General features: G+C 42.5%; 3 protein-coding genes across 3 annotated transcripts in view; all 3 read right to left on the bottom strand.

The window, feature by feature from the left end:
- Window positions 1-3995: 3995 nt before the first annotated feature.
- On the bottom strand, window positions 3996-4701 carry LOC101754657. Its single transcript, XM_004956781.3, has one exon. The coding sequence runs from the start codon at window positions 4605-4607 to the stop codon at window positions 4206-4208; it is 402 nt and encodes a 133-aa protein (XP_004956838.1). The 5' UTR covers window positions 4608-4701; the 3' UTR covers window positions 3996-4205.
- A 1256-nt stretch (window positions 4702-5957) lies between these two features.
- Window positions 5958-8413, bottom strand: LOC101754266 (probable E3 ubiquitin-protein ligase RNF144A-B). Its single transcript, XM_004956780.3, has 3 exons — window positions 8050-8413; window positions 7354-7942; window positions 5958-6359 (listed from the first exon to the last, which is right to left on the bottom strand). The coding sequence occupies exons 1-3, from the start codon at window positions 8333-8335 to the stop codon at window positions 6281-6283; spliced, it is 954 nt and encodes a 317-aa protein (XP_004956837.1). The 5' UTR covers window positions 8336-8413; the 3' UTR covers window positions 5958-6280.
- A 4919-nt stretch (window positions 8414-13332) lies between these two features.
- The window catches only part of LOC101773330 (L10-interacting MYB domain-containing protein-like), a 1101-nt gene continuing 407 nt past the window's right edge, over window positions 13333-14026 (bottom strand). Inside the window, exon 2 of the mRNA XM_004959399.2 lies at window positions 13333-14001. Coding sequence (XP_004959456.1) covers window positions 13430-14001 — 572 coding nt within the window. The 3' untranslated portion in view covers window positions 13333-13429. The remainder of the gene's footprint in view (window positions 14002-14026) is intronic.

Below are 14026 nucleotides of genomic sequence, written 5' to 3'. Positions count from 1 at the left end.
TTGTCGAGGGAGACAATAATGTGAAGCAAGGCGAGGTATATCAATTATTATATGTAAACATGATTTGAATTCATGATCAATCATGATTATTAGGAATTAATAGTTTTTTCATTTTCATCCATCTGAATCAAGCAGGACTAAACAAAAATGAGGCAAGAAGAAAAAGCTAGAGGGACGTATCATCATCATGGAACTTAATGAAGAGAGTGAACCAATTACTCTAGACAATGCTAAGACAAAATTGGTGAATCAAATTAGGGATAATATTCCACTAAGCTTTCAGAATTGGAAAAGCCCTGAAACCAATGAGAGCATGGTCCCCGTACGTGAGGTCCCCATAAGTGTGGTCCTTGAGCGAGAGAAGGAAATGATATGGGAGCAAAATAAAACAAAACTTCACATTTATAGGTGTAGATGAAGCACAAGTGAAAGATTGGGGCTTTAGGAAGGTTGCAGTTGCTTTTCCGACGTACAAGAAGAACCTGCACAAAGACTACATAAAGAAGGGCCTTACACCAGATTTCACGAAGCACCCGAAGTTAAGAGATCAATGGGATTCATTTGTGCAGTACAAGCAGTCAGAAAAGAGAAATAAGGCAACTAAAACCAACACCGACAATACTTGTCAGAAGAAGGGGCTCATCAAATGGCTTGGGCCAAGAGCTTACAAGAAGGGGCTCATCAAATGGCAGAAGATGGAAAATGACATAATTGCTAAGGGAATCATACCGGCAATTCTCGAATGGCGAAACAAGCAAAGCATTGGTATTATGCTCATGATGTCACACTCAATCCCGAAGATGGATCATTTGTGTTCAACCAAGAATTAAGAGAAGCGGCTACGAGGCTTGTTGACTTAATAAAGGCTACGACCAAAGGAACTTTCGTGCCTGATCGAGAGAAGGACGAGCTGACTATGGTACTAGGTAATCCAGAACACCCTAGACATTGCTGAGGCAAAGGCGCAATTTCATGGAAGTTTGCCTTTCGTGAGCACATTGATTCCTACAGAAGTCGCCAAAGAAGTAAGGCCAAACACGGACAACAACTGCGAGAGTTGCAAGAATATGTAGCTTTGACAGACGCAAGAATGGATGAAGCAATCAAATGGCGTGTGGCTATAGCTCTTAGCAAACAAACCAGTGAACATGCAGCTGCATTATCAGGGGCTAATGTTGATGTAAGCCCCTCTCAGTGTCAAAGCAGCATCGCTTCCACGGAAGTCTCAGCTGGAGGATCTTCTGACATGGTTGAGGACAACCAACACCACCCCGTGGACGACATCACTGGGAGAGCCCCTTGTGAGCTTTATCTCCCATGAAAAATAAGCTCATTGTGGTGGCTTATGATGTGGTTGAATAACCGACACAAGGCCAAACATTTGATGGCGTGGAGATTCCAGCTCGGGGTTACGCTAAAGTTGGGGTGGACTGAGTGGTTGATGGTTGGGATGACCTAGAACTGGAGATCCCTGGAGGTGATGTGGAAAAGAATCTAGGAGAAGCCATCCACGGTTGGATTCTATGGACCAAGCGCTACATAAGGATTCCGCAGTCGAATCCCCCGGCCTTGGGATCATCTCCTCGGGGCTCAAGAGCAAGATCACCTACGCCTTCTGCCAGGGCACTCTCTCCACTAGCTGACAGGGATCCTAGCATGAGTCCACGCATTCCACCAGCTGACAGGGATCCTTGCATGAGTTCATGCTCTCTACCAGCTGATAGGGATCCTAGCATGAGTCCACCTCCTCCTATTATGAGCAAGGCTACACAACGAAAGATGCCTTTAGAAGCTAAAGAAGAAGCAACCAGAGCGTAAGAAAGCTGATGAAATGACTGATGCGGAAATCAACGCAGTAGTGGATGCTGAGGTTAAAGCTCAATTCGCACGAAAGCCTCCCGTGAAGAAAGATCCACCACCTTATAAGGTTAAATTTTGGACTTTCATTAAAAACATGTATAAAAAGCGGCAGAAACTAGTGTTATCTAAGTACGACCGCTCAATAACAAAGTCTTATCAGAAGAAGAAAAGGGGTCAAGTATTCCATAGCTCGGAACCCAATCCAACCAATCGATTACCCCGCTCCAGGTGCTTTCGGAGTTTGATCAGAACCTGCTTATATTCACCAAAGATACAAATCTTACCGTAGCTCAAATTCGAGGGGAGGATCACATCCCAAAGCATGCTGGGGCTGGTAAATGGAAATTTAAGTTAGGGAAAGAGTTTGTGTGGCCATAGTTGGTGGATCGTCTTCCAACAAAGATGTACAAATTGCACCAATTGTACATGGAGGCTTCAACTACTAGTTTACTCATGCTCAGAGTTCGGATTGGAGATCAACATTATTTCTGTGGGGATGCCATTATAAATGTGCCACTCGAGAAAGTTTATTTCCTTTACAATCAAGACGCACTTGTTAAATCACTCATCATTTCCTAGGTTTTGTAATTGTTTAGTTTGCTCTAACTTCAAAATCCCCGCTCTAGTCAATGTGTGACGTCTTATCTCCTATTCTATTTTGTATCATGCAGGATGGAAATTCAAGCTTGCCAAAGGAAAGGATACTATGATGTCGGCTTCATGGACCCGGATGTTATAAATGAAGTAACTGTAAGAGATAAACCAAATTGAACCTTGAAGAATATATATAATCTTTGAACCTTGAAGAATATATATAATCTCTTGGACAAGCAACATTACAAGAAGTACATACTGCTACCGTACAACTTCAAGTGAGCATGTTTCCCATCTCTTTTATTTTTCAAACTAGCAGTTAAAAATAAGACTAAATAGCTTTTGGCTATGCATATATGTACAGCTTCCACTGGATACTCCTTGTTATCATGGTTGATCGAAGCACGGTCTATATCCTGGACTCTTTGAGGAGACCAAGAGATCAATACACCAACCTTGTAGTCATGCTTAACAAAGTATGGGCTCGCTTATGTCAACATCACTCAGGTGAATTCAAGGAGCAACTTGATATCAAGCCTAAATTCCCGATATGTATTGAATTTGCAATCTCATGTCACTTTCTTGAACACAACAAATATTTCATAACTTCTTTTGACATATATATAGTGTTTGAGACAGGATCCGAGCAATAATTCATGCGGATACTACATATGTGAGTTCATCCATGACTTTGTAGGTCCGAAGCGTGTGATCGACCACGAACTCAGAGTACGTAGACAAAATTCTTAGCAATATATTAGTTCTAATTGTGTAGATCCATTGATCTAATATAATAACCTTTGCTAATGACATAGATGATGCACATGAAGGAAGCACTCCTCGAGATGGAAAAAATCAGGGCAATTCAAGAACAACTTTGTGGATTTCTTTTGGATGAGGTAGTAAATCCAGCGAGAGAGTTCCATAATGATGGATCAAATCTGCATTACCGTCAGGACTCGTGTTCAGAATAGTTGATCCAAAATGTTCAACTTTGAAAGTTGATGCAATGTAATATTGTTCATATATGAGTATGCACAGTATGTCTATGTATAATATTATCTCAAATGTAATATTATAAATTAAATATAACTTTATATAGATTAGCGTATTAGAACTAGTATACATGAAGGAAACAAATATGAAATACTAATTTAGAATAAAGAAATAGAAAATAAAATAAGAAAAGAAATATAAAAGAAAAAAATACCTTAGTACCGGTTGGTAATACCGACCGGTACTAAATTGGCCTCATCCACGCGATGTGGCATCCAATTTAGTACGGTTGGTCAACCCAACCGATACTAAAGGGACCCCTTTAGTACCGGTTATTTGACCTGGTACTAAAATACCCCCTTTACCGATATAGCAATACCAGTTGCACAACTGATACTAAAATGAGGTTTCCACCCGATACTAAAGATGCATTCACCAGCAATGTAAATTAATAAAGTTCATGCCTTGCATTATTATTTTGTTTGGGAGGGTGGCATTGCATTGCTGTGGGCTTGTCCATGTTGAGTTTGTGCTAATCATCGATAGATTTCACATTGAAAAAGACTCTTTTAGTTTAGCCATGTATGCCCCGGCAGTGTTACACTGCTGATGAACTGATACATGTGTAGGTCCCTCCATGCTGCCGCCGAGGCCCTTATTTTTGAGACTTGAAATGACACATACAGGCATACAACACACACCCCCACACACACGGAGACCAACTGATCAAGCGCCAGATAAGCAGACATCACGCATCACGGTGATCGGTGAGAACCAAGGACAAGGACATCACGCATCACAGTCTTGCCGAAGCAGGAGCTCGACACGGTGCAGTTGGCAAAGCAGGCGATGGGCACCTTGCTGAGCACGCACGTTGCCGCGCACACGACAAGGCAGGTCTGGCACGACGACGGGCAGATATCGCCCACATTGCCGTCGCCGTGCTGCCCCTCCAGGAGGCCCAGCTCCTCGGCGACGTCGTGCTCCACGAGCTCCCGCAGCAGCAGCTCGCCGGCTACGGCGGCCTGCTCCTGGTCATCCCGCGACGGCGGCGGCGGCGACGACGCGAGGGCCGGCCGCGCCAGCAGGTCCGATGATCCGACGCACAGGAGCAGCATGCAGGTGGCGGCCAGCCTCAGAGCATAGCAAGACGCCATTGCAAATTCTCAGCAGCTAGTTTCGGTTGCAAATTGCAATGTGGCCTGGAGCAGATGCAAGATGGTTCTTGATCGCTTAGATGTGAGATGCGATATGTAGCAGTAAGGCTTTGCCATTTATAGGGAGCAAATGAATGAATGGATCTTGCACGAACGAAGGAAATTAAACTGAAACTGCTTGCTGGGATCTTTGGAAGATGAAAGACGCTTAATTGGATGGGTTGCTGATTTCTTCATGCATGAAGGCAACGGACTGATGAAATGCTGTTTACTCCAGGAAGCAAGGAATAATCCCAATTATTATGCACGGTTCCACCGAACTGCAATGCAACAACCAAAGCGTACAAGGCTTTTTAGATATACTCGGCTCCTGCACCATCAAGCGCTCAGGCAAGTTGCCACTCCGAACAAGACTTAAGAAGGGAACCGTACGACGCCAGAAGGAATTCGATCCATTTGGTACAAGCTTATCATCATGAGGTACTGTTAATCGGTCCAGTGCAAGCAAGTTCATTTGTTTGACAAAAGTCCTTTCTTTTCCAATGCTTTCAAGGAAAGCGTTAGGATTGAGACGAGATGAGGGGGTGAGTGAACACTGACGATACCCAATACGTACCGGCTGAAGAGTTCCAGCTACATTTTCTGTCTGTTTTGCCACGCAAGAATTTTGCAACAAGCAATGCGTTGATAACTCATGCTGTCATGCACATCCTTGCTTACAAACAGTGAAGCAGGCAAAAAAAATCCCTTGCGCGCAGGTAACATACAGAGAGGGTATGCTACATATTGATGGTATACAATTATTTATTCCAGCCTTCTTCCGAATAACCCAAACAAAATATAGGGCGTTCCATTTATCATTGCCAGTAGCAACTAGCCACATTTCTTGAAGGTCATATGAAATACAGAGAAGACAAGGCATACGTTAAGGAAAGGTATACGAAGCATATGCAAACAAAATGTGGCTGTTAATCAAGTAACAATATTCTGTAATAAAGTTGCTCAACAACTCGGTTGACAGCTACAGCTACCCTCTCAAATATTACTGGCCAAAGAAAGTCCAGTATAGTTTTTTAGATGCACGGTAGCAAGAATTGAATCTAAGAGAAGCAGCATGGTGATAAAGGTAAGGCCTCTCTTTTCTTTGTTTTTTATTGTGCATATGATACGGCTGAGACTTATATTGCAAAATCAAAAAAAAGTGAACTTTTTCAGTCACAACTATTTTTTTTCCGACACGGTAAAGCAAGATGAACATGTTATTCACATGGTCACAACACAAGAAGTGCTTCAGTCTGTTAATAATCGACGCCATATGAAAACTCATAGCACCACAGGAACACCAATCTGTTAATAATCGACCAAAGCTGCCATATCTTGCAGCTGAATGAAACCAATTGAACAAGGATATACAATTAAAATGCTTTTCCTAGCTTTTTTTGTGATATACTGAATTGAACTTAACTGCATATGAGAATGTAACATAAAAGCCTTCGTGTGAATTGATCAATATCAAAGATGCAGGATTACGAGATCACTTGAGCACATGAACTCTTTCAGTTAAGCAAGACCACGAAGGATGGAAGCTGGTGGTAGCTTCCACTACCAAGGAGGTGACAGTCTACTTAGATATTACCTAAAGCTATGTACAGACTACAGAGTTTGCATGGTGTCTAGCGCTTGCAATTCTCGCAATAGTGAGTGGTCTTGTCCATAGGGGCGGCGCAATGGTAACAAAAGTACTGCTTACACCTTCAAAAAAAGAACAATGTGTTAGTGACATGATTGAGACTAGACGAATACCAGCAACAATATTAAAAAATCTCTGGTGTTTAGAGAACCTGTAATGTAAAATTGAAGCAGCTCCTAATTCGAACCAGCCAACAACAAAAACACTTGCTAGAAGGCGGTACAAGCCCATAACTTGATAGGAAATAACTCTTTACCCAACCCAGATCCTCACCACATTTGACAAGCTACTGGCCGTTAGAAGTTGGTTTTCATGACAAATACAACCTAGTTTCACTTAAGTGACCCATTTGTGGCACTTTGAAACATGACAAATGAGCACTCGAATACTCCCTTTCATACATAATAATGAGGCATAGACTTTGCTAGTCTTTCAGCAAAACATAGGACGTGAAGACGAGCTAATAATGTTTAACGAGTTTATAACATTATTTGGTTTCCCTCTTTTTCAGCATTCATGACTACAAATTTTAAATATACATAAGGGGATGTCATTACATTCAATAATTCCTTCTGAGAGCAGCTATTAAAAAGTAAAAGCAAGATATGCTGTTTGTGGAAAAGGTCAGCAATCAAACCAGCTCCTAGCTTTATCATTGTACTACACATAAATAGTAACCAAAGCTGCATGTTGACTAGCTCCACTATGACAGGACCGGAAAAGGACTACACATTTTTGAGACTGGTGTAATGGCCATCCTTCAAGTACAGAACATAAGATAACAGTAGTGTCACTACCATGAACAGATGAGTAAGGAAAAACGGAAGATGTTCAAAAAAGTTAGATTTGACGTGTCTAAAAGTGAAGGGAGATGGTATTATATTCCATCATAGTAGTAATTTCTTTCACTCCTTTCTTGTCAGAATTCATCATCTTCTTTTTGTGCACATGAACAGCATCTCAAATTTTGCCAACTTGTAGCCCTACTCTGCCTTTCGTCCTAATTTCATACTACATTACTGTAGTCATTATAAAGGAATATGAATTGCAACATACCTGCACTTTATTAGCAAGCACCCAGACGTTCTGGAGACGTACATCTTGCACTTGGGGCACCTTTGCCATTTCTTCTTGTTAGCGAGCTTTTTAAGCGTCAGATCATCCTCCCCTTTCTCATCATCTCCAAGCTTCCTAAACTCCTTGCATTTGATCCCATCATGCCACGCAACGCGGCATCGTGCACAGAACAGTCGGTGGCAGTGTGGGCACTCTGTTTCCCTGATCTTTACCAACCCATCATTTATCAACAGAGCTGAGCAATCCTTGAACGGGCAGTACATCTTATCATCCCCCAGTAGATTCTCGCACAGCGCAACATTCCACCGGTCAAACAGTTCAGGCGGGACAATATCCCGGCACAGATCCATCTCGACCACGCCGTCCTCGCACTCGGGGTCAGGGCACCCGACCACGGCCACGTTCTCGGCGATCTTCCCGGCGACGTACCTCCCGACGCAGCTGTTGCAGAACGCGTGGGCGCAGTGGCTCACAGCAAACTTCTCCGAAACCTCAACCATCTCAAAGCAGATTGCACAGTTGAAGCGGCCGCGCTTGGAGCGCTTCTTCTTGCGGTCGCCCGACCCGTCTTCCACATTGCGTCAGGTCAGGAGGATTAGGGCAGTACCAAGTGAATCGTGCACATCTAGGTATCAGGTGTGAAGAATTAAGATTCATTTGGGAGTGAAAAGGTACCTTCCGACGAAATCTGGCGCTTCCCCTTGCGGTCGGGAGGGGGTTCTCGGGGGTCGGAGACGCCGTCGGGGCGAGAGGAGGAGGGGGAGGCGGATGAGGAGGCGGTGGCGGCCGGTGCGCGGGAGCGGTCGAGGGAGAGGAGGATGGCCTCCTGGATCTCGATCTCCTCAGGGCTGTACGACCGGGCGAAGTAGGCTTGCGCGTACCCGTCCTCCTCGTCGGAGGAGATGTAGATGGGGACGTACGGATCGCCGTCGGCGGCGGCGGCGGCGGCGGAGGCCTCCATGGCCGGCGAAGGGGTGGGGCTTGAGCCTTGACGGCGGCAGGCAGTTTGCGTTGCTATCTCTTGGTCAAGATGAGAGTTTGATGTGGGGCCGGTTCGTCAGCCAGTCGTTGCGAGGATGGTGGGACGTGTGGACGGGCAGGATTTGGATTTTGCAAGACAGTCGAGATTTGTGATGATTTCTGTGCGAATAAAATGGAAATCGTGGATAGATTATAGACCAAATTGTGTCCAACGCCACGACGCCAAACCCATACCATGGCAGAGGCTGAGGGAAGGCGGTGCAAACGGAACGATCGTCAACTTGGAAGCACTCATAAATTCACAACGCAAACACGTCTATGATGAAGTTCCGATTCTCGATAAGAAGTGATTTGTTATAATTCTCTAGATTTAATTTAAAGTATGAAGCTATTCTGAACGGGAGCTAAATCTAAATTAGGGGGGAAATGTTTAGTAGATTCTCAATAAGAATTTTATTTCATCTTACACGCCCTTAATTCATTTATGATAATCACTCACCGAATAGTATAGAATCATTTCATTACAAATAACTGTTGTTTGGTAGAGCTCGTCTTAGATACAGCCTAGAAGCTGCTTTGAGAATCTGTTTGGTTGGACCCGACATATGAAAAAATTGCTCTGGGCTGTGAGCTGTGATAAAATCTGTTGTGAGTAGTAAGAAAGTTGAAAGTCGTTTGGGCTATGAGCTGTGATAAAACCTGCTGTGAGTGGTGAGAAAGCTGAAAGCCGTTTGGTTGGAATAGCTGTGAACCTGTAGATTTGGCTAGAAATGTCTGTAATACCTCGGAAAGTCTCGGAGACTGTTGATATTCAAATTTATTGTAAAACAGTGTGTTGTTCACTAATTCGCATTAGTGCATAATTGAGCATCATGGCATTGCATTTGTTTAAGCACATTTAATTGTTGTTTATTGCACAAATCCAACTTTGTGAAGTAACTTAAAATTTTGTTATGCAACTGTGGCTCATGTTATTTTATTTAAATACTAGATGGAATATGATGAATTTACAATATTTTTGCATAATTTTTGGATGACTCATTGGAAGTGGGAAAGTTCATTTAAAAAAATGTCGCCATGCCCATCTATCAACCTGTTCTTCTCCCTCCTCCAGCTGCCATTACCGGCGATTCGTCGGCCATGGCGTATCTCCGGTCGATTCGCTACATCCACGGCTTCCCCTTGTCCACACACAGCTCCGTCGCCACTCGCCCGCTACTCTCCCTTGCGGACCCAAGCTTCCAACAACCGCCTCCACCTACCTATGCCGCCGACCTGAGCTCGTCGTCGGCCTGATTCGCCATTGTGGGTAGGTCTCCGGCTGATTACTCGCGCCCTCGGCTTCCCCTAAGCTCCAGCACCCATTCCACCCCTCACCGCCCTCTCTCGTTCGCTGTGCAGGGCTGAAGGAGATGAGGGAGGAGCCGAGCCGGAGGTGCTAGTGAGGAAGCGGTGGCCTGGAACCTGCGGTGAGGAGGGCTGTGAGGAACAAGTGATGTGAGGAAGCGGTGGAGGGGCAGCTGGCTAGGGCGGAGAGGGGTGGCTGGCGGGGACTCCAACCCTAGTGCTACCGGGGGGAGAAGCAAAACTGAGTTAGGTGTGTGTTGCGGGTGGGAGGGGGTACAGGGCATCAACAGGGAAAAAAGATCGAACCGGCACAACATAATCAGTGGTAGGTGTGTACATTTCGTGAAAACTCTTATCCACATCCGGCCACAGCACCTCCTTGCCTGCGGAAGCAGCTTTCTTGAAAGTACCTGGGAGGAAGCTATCCCCTTTGGTTGACTTTTAGCTTTCTTTTTAGCCAAAGCACCTAGAAAGCCAAATCAAAGGGACCTGAGAGCCCTGCCAACAAGCTTGACTTCCATAAAAATGGTATGTGCCTGTGCGTTTTAATTTTTTTCCCTTAACGGGATACGAAGGAGAGCTGCCTATCATTAAGATTTAAGTAGCACGTGTATGAGCTTATTACGACACAAATCATATACTCCTATATAAGAGTTCTGTATGTATCAAGCAAATTGATCATGTTCAAAACATGGCCAGTTAAGGATTTGTTAATTGCGTTTAGATTGATAGGGATTGGCAGAGCATATATATAGCTCAATTTCTCACTTCTCGTTCCATGACAATCCACATCAAATAGAAATATTAAAGCGTGCGAGCTAAGTAATCCTTTCCTGATGATCCAGATCTGGAGCTAGGAAATCCTAGAGCTAGATGAGCATAAGTAAAGTGTAAAATAAAACAGATTATATTAGACTGTTTTTGTTGGATTGTATGCATTATCAATCTGCCATGGTCCTGTATATGTGAAAGCGCACATATACAATTATGCACATTCTCACGCACACGCATACAAATGTGCATCTAACACGCGATATGCTTTACACACACATTCCCTATTTTCGTACGTGTGCAGTGTGCACACATGCTACACAAAAACTAATAATATACGACGGCAATGCTAATAATAGTGGTTATTCAGATTCAAATTATGCTAGTTGTTGGTAGGAAAGCTCTTTCGGTGGTTGTGAATTTTTTGGAGGATCCTACAACATAACGGAGGTTGTTCATGCGGTGTTTCACTAATTTTTTTAATAATCTAACATGGAAGATATCATGCTTTATTGGTAACTGCAAACAACAAGCCACATCTTTACTGTCCTATGCCAAATCACGTTGCTCGCCACCTTTAAGGGTAACATTAGCGTATAATCTTTTCACATAGTGCTAGCATAAACATGTCATGAGGTGCCATCAGCTTCACATGCTCCAATGTTTAGCTTCCTAAGAATATCTAAGGGCGGGACTCTGGAGGAATAAAATAACTTTGCCCATTTCTTGCCCTTTGGGTGGTTTGAGGGTGGTTTTGAATTTTCTAGAAATTTAAAAAGTTTAGGTTTAATTAAAAAATCATAACTAATTCATTTCAAATCAGTAAAATATCAAATTGGTGCATCTTTTCCCAAAAATGTAACCTATATGTTGGTGTTCTATTTGGCATTATTTGAATCTTAGTTGTTCATGTTCCTTGTATTTTATTAAAAGCAATAAAATATTAGAAATGGTAACAAATATGATGTAAACAACTCCAAATAGAGTACCAACAAATAGCCTATATTTTTAGAAAACTTTTGGTACCAACTTCATATTTTTTGGATTTTAAATGAATTAGTTATAATCTTTTTGTTAAATCAAAACTTTTTAAATTTTTAGAAAATGTAAAACTACCCTTGAAACCACCTAAAGGGTCAAATTTGTCCAATTTTGACAGTTGATGGCCTTCCTTATCCAGTTTTATAATTGCAGATGCACTTTTCCCATGACTCCAACTCCAGGTGGAGCTGCTCCACTCCAAAACTCCAGGTGGAGCCAGCTCTGGATGGAGTTGGAGCTGTCTAGTGAGGGTGTTTGGCTGGGAGGATGTCCCTAGCTCCAGAAAAGAGGAGTTTGAGGGTAGATTGTCTTTCTTGCCCCTGGTTCGATTTGAACTACTTATCACAAATATAAAATGAAAGTGCATGCATTGAAGTCCAAAATAATAATATAAATTACATGTTCCAAAAATTTAAAAATCCAAAAATTTAAAAATGTGAAATAAATTCATAGTTCCAAAAAAAGGTCGTTACAATAATCATTGCACTAATTCCATGCTAGGGCAATTGATGTAGCCATACTATCACGAAAGGTATCCATAGTCACAAAGCTTGATTCCGAAGTTGATCCATCGGAGGCATGTTGAGACACGGCATACTTGTTGTATCTTTCCGGAATAGTAGGCATGTAGGTAGGATCTCTATCAAAATTAGCAAAGTCCACATCAACGCTAGCATGTTCACGTATGAAATTGTGTAGAACCATAGTAGCAGCAATAATCTTCTTTTGTGTGACCATAGAATAACTGGGCATCTTGTAAAGGATTTGCCACTTCATTTTTAATACTCCAAATGAGCGCTCAATAACATTACGAACAGATGAGTGTATACGGTTGAACTTCTCTTTTGGAGTATTTGGTTCCATACCTCGATGCCACTCGGGTAAGTGGTACCTTTCACCCTTGTATGGAGCGAGGTACCCCGGACGATTAGGATAGCCCGCGTCTACAACATAGTACTTGCCTACATATATGTAAAATAAGATAAGTTTGTGCATACAAATATGAAAAGGAATATAAGAAAAAATCTTTACCTTGAGGAGGATGTGGGAAGACATTTACATCTGCTTCCAATGCATGGTACAATACACTAGTGTCATGCAAAGAACCCGGTTGACCCGCAGCCACATAGGTGAAGCGCATATCAAAATCACAAACGGCAAGCACATTTTGAGTTGCAATTCTAGTCTTACCAATATATCTCACTTGTTCTTCAGGTGATAAGTACACACGAATATGGGTTCCATCAAGTGCACCAATGCAATCCTTAAAGTGTGGATATGCTCTCTTGTCATTCCTAATCCTCTTGTGCACATTGCGAAAATTAGGATCTGTTGGTCTCAAGAAATCTTGTGCCATGGCAACCACACAATCTAGAACTTCATGAAATTTTCTACTAATGGTTTCACCTGAGTGTTTGAACTTATTTTGTACTCTTCTATTTGACTCACACCCACCACATGTGAATAGAAAAATGGCCAACATTTCATGAGTATTCACGTGCTTCGATGGTTTTAATCCGTACCTCTCAACCAACACATCATGAAGATCTTGAAAAATAACCTCATTCATCCGAAGCATTCGGTGGCACTCCCCTGGAGTGTTTACTGTCTCCATCAGCCATCCCATTCCACTTTGTTGTGAAAACACAAACCTCGGAGGTGCCTTATCCATATATGAGTCATGATAACTTTGTGCTAGCTTACCACAACTCTCAACCATATTAAAAAAAATTCACCATCAGACTCACTAGATTCATCAGACTCACTTGAAGACATCTGTGAACATTGACATAAACGAAATGTAAGATACAACTGTCATACATAAATAAAATGCAATAAAATAAAATGTACCACACATGCGACAAAAATAAAATAGTAGCATACACAAATAACATCACTCTCACTAAGCCAATTTCTACTTTTCATATTTATCCTTGTACTTCCTCCTAAGCCAATTGAACCTAATCTCATCAGTAGGCAAGGTCATGAACATCTCCCTTTGCTCCTTCTTCACAAACAGTTCAGACGCCATGTAATGTTCATTGCTATCATAGCCAGCCCCACAAGCAATCACAACCTCCATCACTTCATCAATAGAATATTTTCCATGTCTCTTAGAAACATATTCATTGGCTGAACTTGCCAGACTTGTTACTGCTTCTTGAATTAGGAGTGCATTTCCAGACTTCGCCTTCTTACCACTTCTATCAATAGACCTTGCCAATCTTTTGCCACTCGCAGGTGGAGGAGTAATTCCAATATCCTCCTCTTGTGTATCCGGAATGAATTCATCATCCTCCGGCTCACAATTGATTTTCTCATCTTGTGTCTCGTCAATATTTTCTGGTGCTTCAACATTCACAACATGAGGAGACCAATGATCAATACCAATAGTAGTGATGTCAGAAAAACACTTGGTTAATTCATCTTCATTCTCAAGACCCTTCTTTTTGAACTTTCCACAACCCGGAATTTGCTCCGCAGTCTACGCGGCACATATTATTATACGTAT

This window comes from Setaria italica, chromosome II (genome assembly GCF_000263155.2).
Source record: "Setaria italica strain Yugu1 chromosome II, Setaria_italica_v2.0, whole genome shotgun sequence".
NCBI lineage: Eukaryota > Viridiplantae > Streptophyta > Magnoliopsida > Poales > Poaceae > Setaria > Setaria italica.
Note: the sequence above shows the minus strand (reverse complement) of the source record. Positions and strands in the feature narration are given on the sequence as shown.

Excerpts from the sequence above, each read along its gene's own strand:
- LOC101754657 (XM_004956781.3), bottom strand. The coding sequence starts at position 4,607 with ATGGCGTCTTGCTATGCTCTGAGGCTGGCCGCCACCTGCATGCTGCTC.
- LOC101754266 (XM_004956780.3), bottom strand. The coding sequence starts at position 8,335 with ATGGAGGCCTCCGCCGCCGCCGCCGCCGCCGACGGCGATCCGTACGTC. Across the intron at positions 7,943-8,049 it reads GCGCCAGATTTCGTCGGAAG|ACGGGTCGGGCGACCGCAAG; the intron begins GTACCTTTTCAC and ends GCAATGTGGAAG. Across the intron at positions 6,360-7,353 it reads TGCTTGCTAATAAAGTGCAG|GTGTAAGCAGTACTTTTGTT; the intron begins GTATGTTGCAAT and ends CTTTTTTTGAAG.